General features: G+C 48.0%; 1 protein-coding gene across 1 annotated transcript in view; it reads left to right on the top strand.

Moving 5' to 3' along the window:
- Nucleotides 1-21,186, top strand: part of LOC144686231 (SPRY domain-containing protein 3-like) — a 1,189,784-nt gene that overhangs the window by 610,995 nt on the left and 557,603 nt on the right. Inside the window, exon 6 of the mRNA XM_078551322.1 lies at nt 19,109-19,297. Coding sequence (XP_078407448.1) covers nt 19,109-19,297 — 189 coding nt within the window. The remainder of the gene's footprint in view (nt 1-19,108; nt 19,298-21,186) is intronic.

Below are 21,186 nucleotides of genomic sequence, written 5' to 3'. Positions count from 1 at the left end.
CATTCTCCTGTCACTCTCCATTCTCCTTTCACTCTCCATTCTTCTGTCACTCTCCATTCTCCTGTAACTTTCCATTCTCCTGTCACTCTCCATACCCCTGTCACTCTCCATTCTCCTGTCACTCTCCATACCTCTGTCACTCTCCATACCTCTGTCACTCTCCATACCTCTGTCACTCTCCATTCTTCAGTCACTCTCAATTCGCCAGTCACTCTCCATTCTCCTGTCACTCTCCATACCTCTGTCACTCTCCATTCTCCTGTCACTCTCCATACCCCTGTCACTCTCCATTCTCCTGTCACTCTCCATTCTCCTTTCACTCTCCATTCTTCTGTCACTCTCCATTCTCCTGTCACTCTACATTCTCCTGTCACTCCCCATATGTCTTTCACTCTCCATTCTCCTGTTGCTCTCCATACCTCTGTCACTCTCCATACCTCGGTCACTCTCCATTCTCTGTCACTCTCCATTCTCCTGTCATTCTCCATTCTCCTGTCACTCTCCATTCTCTGTCACTCTCCATTCTCCTGTCATTCTCCATTCTCCTGTCACTCTCCACACCTCATTCATTCTCCGTATTCTGTCACTTTCCATACCTCTGTCACTCTCCATTCTTCTGTCACTCTCCATTCTCCTGTCACTCTCCATACCCCTGTCACTCTCCATTCTCCTGTAACTCTCCATTCTCCTGTCACTCTCCATATCTCTGTCACTCTCCATACCTCTGTCACTCTCCATATATCTGTCACTCTCCATACCTCTGTCACACTCCATTCTCCTGTCACTCTCCATATCTCTGTCACAATCCATTCTCCTGTCACTCTCCATTCTCCTGTCACTCTCCATTCTCCTCTCACTCTCCATACCTCTGTCACTCTCCATTCTCCTCTCACTCTCCATCCTCCTGTCACTCTACATACCTCTGTCACTCTCCATACCTCTATCACTCTCCGTACCTCTGTCACTCTCCATACCTCTTTCACTCTCCATTCTCCTGTCACTCTCCATTCTCCTGACACTCTCCATTCTCCTGTCATTCTCCATATCTCTGTCACTCTCCATACGTCTTTTACTCTCCATTCTCCTGTCACTCTCCATTCTCCTGTCATTCTCCATATCTCTGTCACTCTCAATAACTCTGTCACTCTCCATATCTCTGTCACTCTCCATTCTCCTGTCACTCTCCAGACCTCTGTCACTCCCCAGACCTCTGTCACTCTCCAGACCTCTGTCACTCTCCATTCTACTGTCACTCTCCATTCTCCTTTCACTCCCCATTTTCCTGTCACTCTCCATTCTCCTGTCACTCTACATAAATCTGTCACTCTCCATTCTCCTGTCACTCTCCATTCTCCTGTCACTCGCCATTCTACTGTCACTCTCCATTCTCCTATCATTCTCCATTTCTCTGTCACTCTCCATACCTCTGGCACTCTCCATACCTCTGTCACTCTCCATTCTCCTGTCACTCTCCATTCTCCTCTCACTCTCCATTCTCCTGTCACTCTCCATACCTCTGTCACTCTCCATTCTCCTCTCACTCTCCATCCTCCTGTAACTCTACATACCTCTGTCACTCTCCATACCTCTATCACTCTCCGTACCTCTGTCACTCTCCATACCTCTTTCACTCTCCATTCTCCTGTCACTCTGCATTCTCCTGTCACTCTCCATTCTCCTGTCATTCTCCATATCTCTGTCACTCTCCATACCTCTGTTACTCTCCATTCTCCTGTCACTCTCCATTCTCCTGTTATTCTCCATATCTCTGTCACTCTCCATACCTCTGTCACTCTCCATATCTCTGTCACTCTCCATTCTCCTGTCACTCTCCAGACCTCTGTCACTCCCCAGACCTCTGTCACTCTCCAGACCTCTGTCACTCTCCATTCTACTGTCACTCCCCATTTTCCTGTCACTCTCCATTCTCCTGTCACTCTACATAACTCTGTCACTCTCCATTCTCCTGTCACTCTCCATTCTCCTGTCACTCTCCATTCTCCTGTCACTCTCCATTCTCCTATCATTCTCCAATTCTCTGTCACTCTCCATACCTCTGGCACTCTCCATACCTCTGTCACTCTCCATTCTCCTCTCACTCTCCATTCTCCTGTCATTCTCCATATCTCTGTCACTCTCCATACCTCTGGCACTCTCCATACCTCTGTCACTCTCCATTCTCCTGTCACTCTACATAAATCTGTCACTCTCCATTCTCCTGTCACTCTCCATTTTCCTGTCTCTCTCCATTCTCCTGTCACTCTCCATTCCTCTGTCACTCTCCATTCTCCTGTCACTTTCCATACCTTTGTCACTCTCCATTCTCCTGTCACTCTCTATACCCCTGCAACTCTCCATTCTCCTGTCACTCTCCATTCTCCAGTCATTCTCCATTCTCCTGTCACTCTCCATTCTCCTGTCACTCTCCATACCTTTGTCACTCTCCATTCTCCTGTCACTCTCCATCCTCCTGTCACACTACATACCTCTGTCAGTCACCATACCTCTATCACTCTCGACACCTCTGTCACTCTCCAATCTCGTGTCACTCTGCATTCTTCTGTCACTCTCCAAATCTCTGTCACTCTCCATTCTCCTGTCACTCTCCATTCTCCTGTCACTCTCCATTCTCCTGTGACTCTCCATACATCTGTCACTCTCCATTCTCCTGTCACTCTCCATTCTGCTGTCACTTTCCATTCACCTGTCACTCTCCATTCTCTTGTCGCTCTCCATTCCTCTGTCACTCTCCATTCTCCTGTCACTTTCCATACCATTGTCACTCTCCATTCTCCTGTCACTCTCCATACCCCTGTCACTCTCCATTCTCCTGTCACTTTCCATTCTCCTGTCACTCTCCATACCTCTGTTGCTCTCCATTCTACTGTCACTCTCCATACCCCTGTCACTCTCCATTCTCCTCTGACTCTCCATTCTCCTGTCACTCTCCATTCTCCTGTCACTCTACATTCTCCTGTCACTCCCCATACGTCTTTCACTCTCGATTCTCCTGTTGCTCTCCATTCTCCTGTCATTCTCCATTCTCCTGTCACTCTCCATTCTCCTGTCACTCTCCATACCTCTGTCACTCTCCATACCTCGGTCACTCTCCATTCTCTGTCACTCTCCATTCTCCTTCATTCTCCATTCTCCTGTCACTCTCCATTCTCCTGTCACTCTCCATTCTCCTGTCACTCCCCATATGTCTGTCACTCTCCCTTCTCCTGTCACTCTCCATTCTCCGCTCACTCTCCCTTCTCCTGTCACTCTCCATGCCTCTGTCACTCTTCATAGGTCTGTCACTCTCCATTCTCCTGTCACTCTCCATACCTCTGTCACTCTCCATACCTCTGTCACTCTCCATTCTCTTGTCACTCTCCATTCTCCTGTCACTCTCCATAACTCGGTCACTCTCCATTCTCCTGTCACTCTGCATACCTCTCTCACTCTCCATTCTCCTGCCACTCTCCATTCTCCTGTCACTCTCCATTCTCCTGTCACTCTCCATTATCCTGTCATTCTCCATTTTCCAGTCACTGTCCATTCTCCTGTAAATCTCCATACCTCAGTCACACTCCTTATCTCTGTCACTCTCCATTCTCCTGTCACTCTGCATACCTCTCTCACTCTCCATTCTCCTGTCACTCTCCATTCTCCTGTCACTCTCCATATCCCTGTCACTCTCCATTCTCTGTCACTCTCCATTCTCCTGTCACTCTCCATACCTCTGTCACTCTCCATTCTCCTCTCACTCTCCATCCTCCTGTCACTCTACATACCTCTGTCACTCTCCATACCTCTATCACTCTCCACACCTCTGTCACTCTCCATTCTGCTGTCACTCTCCATTCTCCTGTCACTCTCCATTCTCCTGTCACTCTCCATACCTCTGTCACTCTACATTTCTTTGTCACTCTCCATTCTCCTGTCACTCTACATACATCGGTCATTCTGCATACCTCTGTCACTCTCCATACTTCTGTCACTCTCAATTCTTCTGTCACTCTCCATTCTCCTGTAACTTTCCATTCTCCTGTCACTCTCCATTCTTCTGTCACTCTCCATTCTCCTGTCACTCTCCATTCTCCTGTCACCCTCCATTCTCCTGTCACTCTCCATACCCCTGTCACTCTCCATTCTCCTGTCACTCTCCATACCTCTGTCACTCTCCAGACCTCTGTCACTCTCCATACCTCTGTCACTCTCCATTCTTCAGTCACTCTCAATTCGCCTGTCACTCTCCATTCTCCTGTCACTCTCCATACCTCTGTCACTCTCCATTCTCCTGTCACTCTCCATACCCCTGTCACTCTCCATTCTCCTGTCACTCTCCATTCTCCTTTCACTCTCCATTCTTCTGTCACTCTCCATTCTCCTGTCACTCTACATTCTCCTGTCACTCCCCATATGTCTTTCACTCTCCATTCTCCTGTTGCTCTCCATACCTCTGTCACTCTCCATACCTCGGTCGCTCTCCATTCTCTGTCACTCTCCATTCTCCTGTCATTCTCCATTCTCCTGTCACTCTCCATTCTCTGTCACTCTCCATTCTCCTGTCATTCTCCATTCTCCTGTCACTCTCCACACCTCCTTCATTCTCCGTATTCTGTCACTTTCCATACCTCTGTCACTCTCCATTCTTCTGTCACTCTCCATTCTCCTGTCACTCTCCATACCCCTGTCACTCTCCATTCTCCTGTAACTCTCCATTCTCCTGTCACTCTCCATATCTCTGTCACTCTCCATACCTCTGTCACTCTCCATATATCTGTCACTCTCCATACCTCTGTCACACGCCATTCTCCTGTCACTCTCCATATCTCTGTCACTATCCATTCTCCTGTCACTCTCCATTCTCCTGTCACTCTCCATTCTCCTCTCACTCTCCATTCTCCTGTCACTCTCCATACCTCTGTCACTCTCCATTCTCCTCTCACTCTCCATCCTCCTGTCACTCTACATACCTCTGTCACTCTCCATACCTCTATCACTCTCCGTACCTCTGTCACTCTCCATACCTCTTTCACTCTCCATTCTCCTGTCACTCTCCATTCTCCTGTCACTCTCCATTCTCCTGTCATTCTCCATATCTCTGTCACTCTCCATACCTCTGTTACTCTCCATTCTCCTGTCACTCTCCATTCTCCTGTCATTCTCCATATCTCTGTCACTCTCAATAACTCTGTCACTCTCCATATCTCTGTCACTCTCCATTCTCCTGTCACTCTCCAGACCTCTGTCACTCCCCAGACCTCTGTAACTCACCAGACCTCTGTCACTCTCCATTCTACTGTCACTCTCCATTCTCCTTTCACTCCCCATTTTCCTGTCACTCTCCATTCTCCTGTCACTCTACATAAATCTGTCACTCTCCATTCTCCTCTCACTCTCCATCCTCCTGTCACTCTACATACCTCTGTCACTCTCCATACCTCTATCACTCTCCAAACCTCTGTCACTCTCCATTCTCCTGTCACTCTCCATTCTCATGTAACTCTCCATTCACCTGTCACTCTCCATTCCCCTGTCACTCTCCATACCTCTTTCACTCTCCACACCTCTCTCTCTTTCCTTTCTCCTGTCACTCTACATTCCTCTGTCACTCTCCATTCGCCTGTCACTCTCCATTCTCCTGTGACTTTCCATTCTTCTGTCATACTCCAATCTCCTGGCACTCTCCATTCTCCTGTCACTCTCCATTCTCCTGTCACTCCACATACCTCTGTCACTCTCCATATCTCTGTCACTCTCCATTCTCCTGTCACTCTCCATTCTCCTGTCACTCTACATACCTCTTTCACTCTCCATACCTCTGTAACTCTCCATATCTCTGTCACTCTCCATTCTCCTCTCATTCTCCATTCTCCTGTCACTCTCCATTCTCCTGTCACTCTCCATTCTCCTGTCACTCTCCATTCTCCTGTCACTCTCCAAACCTCTGGCACTCTACATTGATCTGTCACTCTCCATACCTCTGTCACTCTCCATACCTCTGTCACTCTCCATTCTACTGTCACTCTCCATTCTCCTGTCACTCTCCATTCTCCTGTCGCTCTCCATACCTCTGTCACTCTCCATACCTCTGACACTCTCCATTCTCCTGTCACTCTCCATTCTCCTGTCACTCTCCATACCTCTGTCACACTCCATACCTCTGTCACTCTCCATTCTCCTGTCACTCTCCATTCTCCTGTCACTCTCTAGACCCCTGTAACTCTCCATTCTCCTGTCACTCTCCATTCTCCAGTCATTCTCCATTCACCTGTCACTCTCCATTCTCCTGTCACTCTCCATACCTTTGTCACTCTCCATTCTCCTGTCACTCTCCATCCTCCTGTCACACTACATACCTCTGTCTGTCACCATACCTCTATCACTCTCCACACCTCTGTCACTCTCCAATCTCGTGTCACTCTCCATTCTTCTGTCACTCTCCATATCTCTGTCACTCTCCATTCTCCTGTCACTCTTTATTCTCCTGTCACTCTCCATTCTCCTGTCACTCTCCATACATCTGTCACTCTCCATTCTCCTGTCACTCTCCATTCTCCTGTCAGTTTCCATTCTCCTGTCACTTTCCAGATCTCTGTCACTCTCCATTCTCTTGTCACTCTCCATTCCTCTGTCACTCTCCATTCTCCTGTCACTTTCCATACCTTTGTCACTCTCCATTCTCCTGTCACTCTCCATACCCCTGTCACTCTCCATTCTCCTGTCACTCTCCATTCTCCTGTCACTCTCCATACCTCTGTTGCTCTCCATTCTCCTGTCACTCTCCATACCCCTCTCACTCCCCATTCTCCTGTGACTCTCCATTCTCCTGTCACTCTCCATTCTCCTGTCACTCTACATTCTCCTGTCACTCCCCATACGTCCTTCACTCTCCATTCTCCTGTTGCTCTCCATTCTGCTGTCATTCTCCATTCTCCTGTCACTCTCCATTCTCCTGTAACTCTCCATTCTCCTGTCACTCTCCATATCTCTGTCACTCTCCATACCTCTGTCACTCTCCATATATCTGTCACTCTCCATACCTCTGTCACACGCCATTCTCCTGTCACTCTCCATATCTCTGTCACTATCCATTCTCCTGTCACTCTCCATTCTCCTGTCACTCTCCATTCTCCTCTCACTCTCCATTCTCCTGTCACTCTCCATACCTCTGTCACTCTCCATTCTCCTCTCACTCTCCATCCTCCTGTCACTCTACATACCTCTGTCACTCTCCATACCTCTATCACTCTCCGTACCTCTGTCACTCTCCATACCTCTTTCACTCTCCATTCTCCTGTCACTCTCCATTCTCCTGTCACTCTCCATTCTCCTGTCATTCTCCATATCTCTGTCACTCTCCATACCTCTGTTACTCTCCATTCTCCTGTCACTCTCCATTCTCCTGTCATTCTCCATATCTCTGTCACTCTCAATAACTCTGTCACTCTCCATATCTCTGTCACTCTCCATTCTCCTGTCACTCTCCAGACCTCTGTCACTCCCCAGACCTCTGTAACTCACCAGACCTCTGTCACTCTCCATTCTACTGTCACTCTCCATTCTCCTTTCACTCCCCATTTTCCTGTCACTCTCCATTCTCCTGTCACTCTACATAAATCTGTCACTCTCCATTCTCCTCTCACTCTCCATCCTCCTGTCACTCTACATACCTCTGTCACTCTCCATACCTCTATCACTCTCCAAACCTCTGTCACTCTCCATTCTCCTGTCACTCTCCATTCTCATGTAACTCTCCATTCACCTGTCACTCTCCATTCCCCTGTCACTCTCCATACCTCTTTCACTCTCCACACCTCTCTCTCTTTCCTTTCTCCTGTCACTCTACATTCCTCTGTCACTCTCCATTCGCCTGTCACTCTCCATTCTCCTGTGACTTTCCATTCTTCTGTCATACTCCAATCTCCTGGCACTCTCCATTCTCCTGTCACTCTCCATTCTCCTGTCACTCCACATACCTCTGTCACTCTCCATATCTCTGTCACTCTCCATTCTCCTGTCACTCTCCATTCTCCTGTCACTCTACATACCTCTTTCACTCTCCAACCTCTGTAACTCTCCATATCTCTGTCACTCTCCATTCTCCTCTCATTCTCCATTCTCCTGTCACTCTCCATTCTCCTGTCACTCTCCATTCTCCTGTCACTCTCCATTCTCCTGTCACTCTCCAAACCTCTGGCACTCTACATTGATCTGTCACTCTCCATACCTCTGTCACTCTCCATACCTCTGTCACTCTCCATTCTACTGTCACTCTCCATTCTCCTGTCACTCTCCATTCTCCTGTCGCTCTCCATACCTCTGTCACTCTCCATACCTCTGACACTCTCCATTCTCCTGTCACTCTCCATTCTCCTGTCACTCTCCATACCTCTGTCACACTCCATACCTCTGTCACTCTCCATTCTCCTGTCACTCTCCATTCTCCTGTCACTCTCTAGACCCCTGTAACTCTCCATTCTCCTGTCACTCTCCATTCTCCAGTCATTCTCCATTCACCTGTCACTCTCCATTCTCCTGTCACTCTCCATACCTTTGTCACTCTCCATTCTCCTGTCACTCTCCATCCTCCTGTCACACTACATACCTCTGTCTGTCACCATACCTCTATCACTCTCCACACCTCTGTCACTCTCCAATCTCGTGTCACTCTCCATTCTTCTGTCACTCTCCATATCTCTGTCACTCTCCATTCTCCTGTCACTCTCCATACATCTGTCACTCTCCATTCTCCTGTCACTCTCCATTCTCCTGTCAGTTTCCATTCTCCTGTCACTTTCCAGATCTCTGTCACTCTCCATTCTCTTGTCACTCTCCATTCCTCTGTCACTCTCCATTCTCCTGTCACTTTCCATACCTTTGTCACTCTCCATTCTCCTGTCACTCTCCATACCCCTGTCACTCTCCATTCTCCTGTCACTCTCCATTCTCCTGTCACTCTCCATACCTCTGTTGCTCTCCATTCTCCTGTCACTCTCCATACCCCTCTCACTCCCCATTCTCCTGTGACTCTCCATTCTCCTGTCACTCTCCATTCTCCTGTCACTCTACATTCTCCTGTCACTCCCCATACGTCCTTCACTCTCCATTCTCCTGTTGCTCTCCATTCTGCTGTCATTCTCCATTCTCCTGTCACTCTCCATTCTCCTGTCACTCTCCATACCTCTGTCACTCTCCATAACTCGGTCACTCTCCATTCTCTGTCACTCTCCACTCTCCTTCATTCTCCATTCTCCTGTCACTCTCCATTCTCCTGTCACTCTCCATTCTCCTGTCACTCTCCATATCCCTGTCACTCTCCATTCTCTGTCACTCTCCATTCTCCTGTCACTCTCCATACCTCTGTCACTCTCCATTCTCCTCTCACTCTCCATCCTCCTGTCACTCTACATACCTCTGTCACTCTCCATACCTCTATCACTCTCCACACCTCTGTCACTCTCCATTCTCCTGTCACTCTCCATTCTCCTGTCACTCTCCATTCTCCTGTCACTCTACATACATCGGTCATTCTGCATACCTCTGTCACTCTCCATTCTTCTGTCACTCTCAATTCTTCTGTCACTCTCCATTCTCCTGTAACTTTCCATTCTCCTGTCACTCTCCATTCTCCTGTCACTCTCCATTCTCCTGTCACTCTCCATTCTCCTGTCACTCTCCATTCTCCTGTCACTCTCCATTCTCCTGTCACTCTCCATTCTCCTATCATTCTCCATTTCTCTGTCACTCTCCATACCTCTGGCACTCTCCATACCTCTGTCACTCTCCATTCTCCTGTCACTCTCCATTCTCCTGTCATTCTCCATATCTCTGTCACTCTCCATACCTCTGGCACTCTCCATACCTCTGTCACTCTCCATTCTCCTGTCACTCTACATAAATCTGTCACTCTCCATTCTCCTGTCACTCTCCATTTTCCTGTCTCTCTCCATTCTCCTGTCACTCTCCATTCTCCTGTCATTCTCCATATCTCTGTCACTCTCCGTACCTCTGTCACTCTCCATACCTCTTTCACTCTCCATTCTCCTGTCACTCTCCATTCTCCTGTCATTCTCCATATCTCTGTCACTCTCCATTCTACTGTCACTCTCCATTCTCCTTTCACACTCCATTTTCCTGTCACTCTCTGTTCTCCTGTCACTCTCCATTCTTCTGTCACTCTCCATTCTCCTGTCACTCTCTATTCTCCTGTCACTCTCTATTCTCCTGTCACTCTCTATTCTCCTTTCTCTCTCCATTCTCCTGTCACTCTACATAAATCTGTCACTCCCCATTCTCCTGTCACTCTACATAAATCTGTCACTCTCCATTCTCCTGTCACTCTACATAAATCTGTCACTCTCCATTCTCCTGTCACTCTACATAAATCTGTCACTCTCCATTCTCCTGTCAATCTACATAAATCTGTCACTCTCCATTCTCCTGTCACTCTCCATTCTCCTGTCACTCTACATAAATCTGTCACTCTCCATTCTCCTGTCACTCTCCATTCTCCTGTCACTCTCCATACCCCTCTCACTCCCCATTCTCCTGTGACTCTCCATTCTCCTGTCACTCTCCATTCTCCTGTCACTCTACATTCTCCTGTCACTCCCCATACGTCCTTCACTCTCCATTCTCCTGTTGCTCTCCATTCTGCTGTCATTCTCCATTCTCCTGTCACTCTCCATTCTCCTGTAACTCTCCATTCTCCTGTCACTCTCCATATCTCTGTCTCTCTCCATACCTCTGTCACTCTCCATATATCTGTCACTCTCCATACCTCTGTCACACGCCATTCTCCTGTCACTCTCCATATCTCTGTCACTATCCATTCTCCTGTCACTCTCCATTCTCCTGTCATTCTCCATATCTCTGTCACTCTCCATACCTCTGGCACTCTCCATACCTCTGTCACTCTCCATTCTCCTGTCACTCTACATAAATCTGTCACTCTCCATTCTCCTGTCACTCTCCATTTTCCTGTCTCTCTCCATTCTCCTGTCACTCTCCATTCTCCTGTCATTCTCCATATCTCTGTCACTCTCCGTACCTCTGTCACTCTCCATACCTCTTTCACTCTCCATTCTCCTGTCACTCTCCATTCTCCTGTCATTCTCCATATCTCTGTCACTCTCCATTCTACTGTCACTCTCCATTCTCCTTTCACACTCCATTTTCCTGTCACTCTCTGTTCTCCTGTCACTCTCCATTCTTCTGTCACTCTCCATTCTCCTGTCACTCTCTATTCTCCTGTCACTCTCTATTCTCCTGTCACTCTCTATTCTCCTTTCTCTCTCCATTCTCCTGTCACTCTACATAAATCTGTCACTCCCCATTCTCCTGTCACTCTACATAAATCTGTCACTCTCCATTCTCCTGTCACTCTACATAAATCTGTCACTCTCCATTCTCCTGTCACTCTACATAAATCTGTCACTCTCCATTCTCCTGTCAATCTACATAAATCTGTCACTCTCCATTCTCCTGTCACTCTCCATTCTCCTGTCACTCTACATAAATCTGTCACTCTCCATTCTCCTGTCACTCTCCATTCTCCTGTCACTCTCCATACCCCTCTCACTCCCCATTCTCCTGTGACTCTCCATTCTCCTGTCACTCTCCATTCTCCTGTCACTCTACATTCTCCTGTCACTCCCCATACGTCCTTCACTCTCCATTCTCCTGTTGCTCTCCATTCTGCTGTCATTCTCCATTCTCCTGTCACTCTCCATTCTCCTGTAACTCTCCATTCTCCTGTCACTCTCCATATCTCTGTCACTCTCCATACCTCTGTCACTCTCCATATATCTGTCACTCTCCATACCTCTGTCACACGCCATTCTCCTGTCACTCTCCATATCTCTGTCACTATCCATTCTCCTGTCACTCTCCATTCTCCTGTCACTCTCCATTCTCCTCTCACTCTCCATTCTCCTGTCACTCTCCATACCTCTGTCACTCTCCATTCTCCTCTCACTCTCCATCCTCCTGTCACTCTACATACCTCTGTCACTCTCCATACCTCTATCACTCTCCGTACCTCTGTCACTCTCCATACCTCTTTCACTCTCCATTCTCCTGTCACTCTCCATTCTCCTGTCACTCTCCATTCTCCTGTCATTCTCCATATCTCTGTCACTCTCCATACCTCTGTTACTCTCCATTCTCCTGTCACTCTCCATTCTCCTGTCATTCTCCATATCTCTGTCACTCTCAATAACTCTGTCACTCTCCATATCTCTGTCACTCTCCATTCTCCTGTCACTCTCCAGACCTCTGTCACTCCCCAGACCTCTGTAACTCACCAGACCTCTGTCACTCTCCATTCTACTGTCACTCTCCATTCTCCTTTCACTCCCCATTTTCCTGTCACTCTCCATTCTCCTGTCACTCTACATAAATCTGTCACTCTCCATTCTCCTCTCACTCTCCATCCTCCTGTCACTCTACATACCTCTGTCACTCTCCATACCTCTATCACTCTCCAAACCTCTGTCACTCTCCATTCTCCTGTCACTCTCCATTCTCATGTAACTCTCCATTCACCTGTCACTCTCCATTCCCCTGTCACTCTCCATACCTCTTTCACTCTCCACACCTCTCTCTCTTTCCTTTCTCCTGTCACTCTACATTCCTCTGTCACTCTCCATTCGCCTGTCACTCTCCATTCTCCTGTGACTTTCCATTCTTCTGTCATACTCCAATCTCCTGGCACTCTCCATTCTCCTGTCACTCTCCATTCTCCTGTCACTCCACATACCTCTGTCACTCTCCATATCTCTGTCACTCTCCATTCTCCTGTCACTCTCCATTCTCCTGTCACTCTACATACCTCTTTCACTCTCCATACCTCTGTAACTCTCCATATCTCTGTCACTCTCCATTCTCCTCTCATTCTCCATTCTCCTGTCACTCTCCATTCTCCTGTCACTCTCCATTCTCCTGTCACTCTCCATTCTCCTGTCACTCTCCAAACCTCTGGCACTCTACATTGATCTGTCACTCTCCATACCTCTGTCACTCTCCATACCTCTGTCACTCTCCATTCTACTGTCACTCTCCATTCTCCTGTCACTCTCCATTCTCCTGTCGCTCTCCATACCTCTGTCACTCTCCATACCTCTGACACTCTCCATTCTCCTGTCACTCTCCATTCTCCTGTCACTCTCCATACCTCTGTCACACTCCATACCTCTGTCACTCTCCATTCTCCTGTCACTCTCCATTCTCCTGTCACTCTCTAGACCCCTGTAACTCTCCATTCTCCTGTCACTCTCCATTCTCCAGTCATTCTCCATTCACCTGTCACTCTCCATTCTCCTGTCACTCTCCATACCTTTGTCACTCTCCATTCTCCTGTCACTCTCCATCCTCCTGTCACACTACATACCTCTGTCTGTCACCATACCTCTATCACTCTCCACACCTCTGTCACTCTCCAATCTCGTGTCACTCTCCATTCTTCTGTCACTCTCCATATCTCTGTCACTCTCCATTCTCCTGTCACTCTCCATACATCTGTCACTCTCCATTCTCCTGTCACTCTCCATTCTCCTGTCAGTTTCCATTCTCCTGTCACTTTCCAGATCTCTGTCACTCTCCATTCTCTTGTCACTCTCCATTCCTCTGTCACTCTCCATTCTCCTGTCACTTTCCATACCTTTGTCACTCTCCATTCTCCTGTCACTCTCCATACCCCTGTCACTCTCCATTCTCCTGTCACTCTCCATTCTCCTGTCACTCTCCATACCTCTGTTGCTCTCCATTCTCCTGTCACTCTCCATACCCCTCTCACTCCCCATTCTCCTGTGACTCTCCATTCTCCTGTCACTCTCCATTCTCCTGTCACTCTACATTCTCCTGTCACTCCCCATACGTCCTTCACTCTCCATTCTCCTGTTGCTCTCCATTCTGCTGTCATTCTCCATTCTCCTGTCACTCTCCATTCTCCTGTCACTCTCCATACCTCTGTCACTCTCCATAACTCGGTCACTCTCCATTCTCTGTCACTCTCCACTCTCCTTCATTCTCCATTCTCCTGTCACTCTCCATTCTCCTGTCACTCTCCATTCTCCTGTCACTCTCCATATCCCTGTCACTCTCCATTCTCTGTCACTCTCCATTCTCCTGTCACTCTCCATACCTCTGTCACTCTCCATTCTCCTTTCACGCTCCATCCTCCTGTCACTCTACATACCTCTGTAACTCTCCATACCTCTATCACTCTCCACACCTCTGTCACTCTCCATTCTCCTGTCACTCTCCATTCTCCTGTCACTCTCCATTCTCCTGTCACTCTACATACATCGGTCATTCTGCATACCTCTGTCACTCTCCATTCTTCTGTCACTCTCAATTCTTCTGTCACTCTCCATTCTCCTGTAACTTTCCATTCTCCTGTCACTCTCCATTCTCCTGTCACTCTCCATTCTCCTGTCACTCTCCATTCTCCTGTCACTCTCCATTCTCCTGTCACTCTCCATTCTCCTGTCACTCTCCATTCTCCTATCATTCTCCATTTCTCTGTCACTCTCCATACCTCTGGCACTCTCCATACCTCTGTCACTCTCCATTCTCCTGTCACTCTCCATTCTCCTGTCATTCTCCATATCTCTGTCACTCTCCATACCTCTGGCACTCTCCATACCTCTGTCACTCTCCATTCTCCTGTCACTCTACATAAATCTGTCACTCTCCATTCTCCTGTCACTCTCCATTTTCCTGTCTCTCTCCATTCTCCTGTCACTCTCCATTCTCCTGTCATTCTCCATATCTCTGTCACTCTCCGTACCTCTGTCACTCTCCATACCTCTTTCACTCTCCATTCTCCTGTCACTCTCCATTCTCCTGTCATTCTCCATATCTCTGTCACTCTCCATTCTACTGTCACTCTCCATTCTCCTTTCACACTCCATTTTCCTGTCACTCTCTGTTCTCCTGTCACTCTCCATTCTTCTGTCACTCTCCATTCTCCTGTCACTCTCTATTCTCCTGTCACTCTCTATTCTCCTGTCACTCTCTATTCTCCTTTCTCTCTCCATTCTCCTGTCACTCTACATAAATCTGTCACTCCCCATTCTCCTGTCACTCTACATAAATCTGTCACTCTCCATTCTCCTGTCACTCTACATAAATCTGTCACTCTCCATTCTCCTGTCACTCTACATAAATCTGTCACTCTCCATTCTCCTGTCAATCTACATAAATCTGTCACTCTCCATTCTCCTGTCACTCTCCATTCTCCTGTCACTCTACATAAATCTGTCACTCTCCATTCTCCTGTCACTCTCCATTCTCCTGTCACTCTGCATAAATCTGTCACTCTCCAGACCTCTGTCACTCTCCATTCTTCTGTCAGTGTCCATTCTCCTGTCACTCTCCATTCTCCTGTCACTCTCCAAACCTCTGTCACTCTCCATTCTCCTGTCACTCTGCATAAATCTGTCACTCTCCAGACCTCTGTCACTCTCCATACCTCTGTCACTCTCCATTCTCCTGTCAGTGTCCATTCTCCTGTCACTCTCCATTCTCCTGTCACTCTCCATTCTCCTGTCACTCTCCATACCTCTGTCACTCTCCATTCTCCTGTCACTCTCCATTCCTCTGTCACTCTCCATTCTCCTGTCACTCTCCATTCTCCTGTCACTCTCCATTCTCCTGTCACTCTCCCTTCTCCTGTCACTCTCCACCCTCCTGTAACTTTCCATTATCCTCTTCTCTCCATTCTCCTGTCACTCTCCATTCTCCTCTCACTCTCCATACCTCTGTCACTCTCCATACCTTATCACTCTCCATACCTCTGTCACTCTCCCTTCTCCTATCACTCTCCATTCTTCTGTCTCTCTCCATTCCTCTGTCACTCTCCATTCTCCTGTCACTCTCCATTCTCCTGTCACTCTGCATTCTCTTGTCACTCTCCATTTTCCTGTCACTCTACATCCCTCTGTCAATCTCCATTCTCCTGTCACTCTCCATTCTCCTGTCACTCTCCATCTCCTGTCACTCTCCATTCTCCTTCCACTCTCCATACCTCTGTTACTCTACATACCTCTTTCACTGTCCGTACCTCTGTCACTCTCCATTCTCCTGTCACTCTCCATTCTCCTCTCACTCTCCATTCTCCTGTCATTCTCCATTTTCCTGTCACTCTACATACCTCTGTCACTCTCCATACCTATGTCACTCTCCATTCTCCTGTCTCTCTACATACCTATGTCACTCGCCATTCTCCTGTCACTCTCCATACCCTTGGATTCCCTGAGAAACCAAAAATCTGTCAATCTCAATGCTAAATTTTTTTCTTATTCATTCATGGGATGTTGGCAATGTTGGCTGGACCAACATTTATTTTCCATCCCTAGTTGCCCTTGAGAAAGTGGTGTTTAGCTGCCTTTTTGAACCGCTGCAGTCCATGTGGTGTAGGTACACCCACAGTGCTGTTAGGAAGGGAGCTCCAGGATTTTGACCCAGCGACAGTGAAGGAACGGCCGATATATTTCCACGTCAGTATGGTGAGTGACTTGGAGGGGAACTTCCAGGTGGTGGTGTTCCCATCTATCTGCTGCTCTTGTCCTTCTTGATGGTAATGGCCGTGGGTTTGGAAGGTGCTGTCGAAGTAGCCTTGGTGAATTCCTGCAGTGCATCTTGTAGATGGTACACACACTGCTGCTACTGTGCGTCGGTGGTGGAGGGAGTGAATGTTTGTGGATGTGGTGCCAATCAAGTGGGATGCTTAGTCATGGATGGTGTCAAGCTTTTTGAGTGATGTGGGAGCTGCACTCATCCAGGCAAGTGGGGAGAATTCCATTAAATTCCTGACTTGTGTCTTGTAGATGGTGGACAGGCTTTGGGGAGTCAGGAGGCGAGTTACTTGCAGGAGGATTCCTAGCCTCTGACCTGCTCTTGTAGCCACAGTATTTATATGGCTAGTCCAGTTCAGTTTCTGGTCAATGGTAACCCCCAGGATGTAGATAGTGGGGGATTTAGTGATGGTAATTCCATTGAATGTTAAGGGGAGATAGATACTCTCTTGTTGGAGATAGTCATTGCCTGACGCTTGTGTGGCGTGAATGTTACTTGCCACTTGTCAGCCCAAGCCTTGATATTGTCTTGGTCTTGCTGCATTTGGACATGGACTGCTTCAGTATCTGAGGAGTCATGAATGGTTCTGAACATTGTGCAATCATCAGTGAACATCTCCACTTCTGACCTTATGATGGAAGGAAGGTCATTGATGAAGCAGCTGAAGATGGTTGGGCCGAGGACACTACCCTGAGGAACTCCTGCAGTGATGTCCTGGAGCTGAGATGACTGACCTCCAACAACCACAACCATCTTCCTTTGTGCTGGGTATGACTCCAACCAGCGGAGAGTTTTCCCCGATTCCCATGGACTTTAGTTTTGCTCGAGTTCCTTGATGCCACACTCGGTCAAATGCTGCCTTGATGTCAAGGACAGTCACCCTTACCTCACCGCTCCTTCCCCCGCCCAACCCTCTGCAGTTCAGTTCCTTTGTCTGGGTTTGAACCAAGACTGTAATTAGGTCAGGAGCTGAGTGGCCCTGGCAGAACCCAAACTGAGGATCAGTGAGCTGATCATTGCTGTGTAAGGGCTGCTTTGTCGCATTGTCAACGACACCTTCCATCGCTTTACTGATGATGGAGAGTAGACTGATAGGGCTGTAATTGGCCGGGTTGGATTTGACCTGCTTTTTGTATACAGGACATACCTGGGCAATTTTCCACATAGCCAGGTAGATGCCAGTGTTGTAGCTGTACTGGAACAGCTTGGCTAGGGGCGCGGCAATTTCTGGAGCACAAGTCTTCAGTACTTCCAGCAGAAGTTGTCAGGGTGCACACCTTTGCAGTATCCAGTGCCTTCAGCTGTATCTTGATATCATTTGGATGAATCAAATTGGCTGAAGACTGGCATCTTTGATTCTGGGGACCCCCGGAGGAGGCAGAGATGGATCATCCACTCGGCACTTCTGGCTGAAGATTGTAGCAAATGCTTCAGTCTTATCAACAATGGTGTGTCCACAACCCTCTGGAGCAAAGATTTCCAAAGATTCACAACCCTTTAGGTGAAGAAATTTCTCCTCACATCAGTCCTAAATGATCAGCCCATTCTCCTGCCCCCATGTTCTATATTGACCAGCCAGGGGAAACAACCTCTCAATGATGTTATTTCTCATTTTCTAAATTCCAGAGTGTATAGACCCAATTTACTCAGGCTCATCATAGAACAACTCTCTCATCCAGGGACCAATCTGGAGAACTTTCACTCTACCACCTCCTTAAATACGGAGGCCAAAACTGTGTACATATTCCAGGTGTGGTCTTACCAAAGTCCTATAAAATTGTAACAAGACTTCTTTATTCTTGTACTCCAATCCTCTGGCAATAAAGGTCAACATGCCATTTGCCAGCTTGAACTCTTAATGTACCTGCATGCTAGCTATCTGAGTCACCCTGAACATTAACATTCATGACTTTTATCAATATTCTCCTTTTCTAATCTTACTACGAAAGTGTTTAATTGACCCCATTGGCTGGAATGAGTTTGGAAGTTCTAGTTAGGCCCTGAGAAAGTCAAATGTAGCACAAGAGAATCTGGTTTAGGTGCCACTCACTGGAGGAGAGGAGAGGGGAAGTAGTTTGTTGACAGGCACATCAGGGTTAGAAAATAGAGGTGTGAGAGTGTCTGAATCCTGAAGTTTCATTTCAAAATCTGAGCGAATGAGGAACATTTATACAAAAGTTTCCCAGAGGAGACTGAGTGGAGATGCAGCAGTCTAAAACTGGGGAGGGTGTACATGGAATCAATGTTACTCTAATTTCACAGCCAGCTTGACTTCAAAGCAATCTGACCTATTGTCACCTGGTTGATCCTGAATGACCTTCCTTGATTTTTCAAGGAACCAGGAGATCAGTGATGATCCAATGACATGATTTATAATCATTTCGGCTTGTTTCAGATCCAATTATAACCAGATATTATGGAGACCATTGTTGCCCAGCCAGAACTAAGAATGGATACTTTGACTAGCCCCAGATGTTCAGTTCTCATGTATTTAAGCACCTTCACTGACTGACTTTGTTCTATTTGGTGACAGATTGGCACTGTGGTAGTCCCCTTGCCCTTGGAGAGCCTGCACCCAGCAGTTGGGATGCATTCGATCGGAGAGCAGGTGCAGATAGACCTGCAGGCGGAGTGGGCGTGGGCTGATGAAGACAGTTTAATGGTGGTGGACAACCATGAAGATGATTGGGCGCGGCTGCACGACATGAAGGTCTCCGGTCCTGTGAGTAATAATAACACTCAGCTAAAACCTAAATCACAGTGACACATCTGTCTCCAATAGTATTGTACTGTGCCCCGGTGTTATACAGTCATAGAACGGTCCACACCAGTACTGTACCCCAGTGTTATACAGTAACAGACCTGTCCCCACCAGTACTGTACCCCAGTGTTATACAGTGACAGACCTGTCCCCACCAGTACTGTACCCCAGTGTTATACAGTGACAGACACATCCCCACCAGTACTGTACCCCAGTGTTATACAGTGACAGACCTGTCCCAACCAGTACTGTACCCCATGTTATACAGCGACAGACCTGTCCCTACCAGTACTGTACCCCAGTGTTATACAGTGACAGACCTGTCCCCACCAGTACAGTACCCCATGTTATACAGTGACAGACCCGTCCCCACCAGTACTGTACCCCAGTGTTATACAGTGACAGACCCGTCCCCACCAGTACTGTACTCCAGTGTTATACAGTGACAGACCTGTCCTCACCAGTACAGTACCCCAGTGTTATACAGTAACAGACCTGTCCCCACCAGTACTGTACCCCAGTGTTATACAGTGACAGACCTGTCCCCACCAGTACTGTACCCCAGTGTTATACAGTGTCAGACCTGTCCCCACCAGTACTGTACCCCAGTGTTATACAGTGACAGACCTGTCCCCACCAGTACTGTACCCCAGTGTTATATAGTGACAGACCCGTCCCCACCAGTACTGTACCACAGTGTTATACAGTGACAGACCTGTCCACACCAGTACTGTACGCCAGTGTTATACAGTGACAGACCCGTCCCCACCAGTACTGTACCCCAGTGTTATACAGTGACAGACCCATTCCCACCAGTACTGTACCCCAGTGTTATATAGTGACAGACCTGACCCCAACAGTACTGTACCCCAGTGTTATACAGGGACAGACCTGTCCTCACAAGTACTGTACCCCAGTGTTATACAGTTATAGAACGGTCCCCACCAGTACAGTACCCCAGTGTTATACAGTAACAGACCTGTCCCCACCAGTACTGTACGCCAGTGTTATACAGTGACAGACCTGTCCCCACCAGTACTGTACCCCAGTGTTATACAGTGACAGACCTGTCCCCACCAGTACTGTACCCCAGTGTTATACAGTGTCAGACCTGTCCCCACCAGTACTGTACCCCAGTGTTATACAGTGACAGACCTGTCCCCACCACTACTGTACTCCAGTGTTATACAGTGACAGACCCGTCCCCACCAGTACTGTACCCCAGTGTTATACAGTGACAGACCCATTCCCACCAGTACTGTACCCCAGTGTTATACAGTGACAGACCCATTCCCAACAGTACTGTACCCCAGTGTTATATAGTGACAGACCCGTCCCCACCAGTACTGTACCACAGTGTTATACAGTGACAGACCTGTCCACACCAGTACTGTACCCCAGTGTTATACAGTGACAGACCCGTCCCCACCAGTACTGTACCCCAGTGTTATACAGTGACAGACCCATTCCCACCAGTACTGTACCCCAGTGTTATATAGTGACAGACCCGACCCCACCAGTACTGTACCCCAGTGTTATACAGTAACAGACCTGTCCTCACCAGTACTGTACCCCAGTGTTATACAGTTATAGAACGGTCCACACCAGTACTGTACCCCAGTGTTATACAGTAACAGACCTGTCCCCACCAGTACTGTACCCCAGTGTTATACAGTGACAGACCTGTCCCCACCAGTACTGTACACCAGTGTTATACAGTAACAGACCAGTCCCCGCCAGTACTGTGCCCCAGTGTTATACAGTGACAGACCTGTCCCCACCAGTACTGTACCCCAGTGTTATACAGTGAGAGACCTGTCCCCACCAGTACTGTACCCCAGTGTTATACA

Source organism: Cetorhinus maximus, chromosome 11, assembly GCF_964194155.1.
Source record: "Cetorhinus maximus chromosome 11, sCetMax3.hap1.1, whole genome shotgun sequence".
Lineage (NCBI taxonomy): Eukaryota > Metazoa > Chordata > Chondrichthyes > Lamniformes > Cetorhinidae > Cetorhinus > Cetorhinus maximus.
Note: the sequence above shows the minus strand (reverse complement) of the source record. Positions and strands in the feature narration are given on the sequence as shown.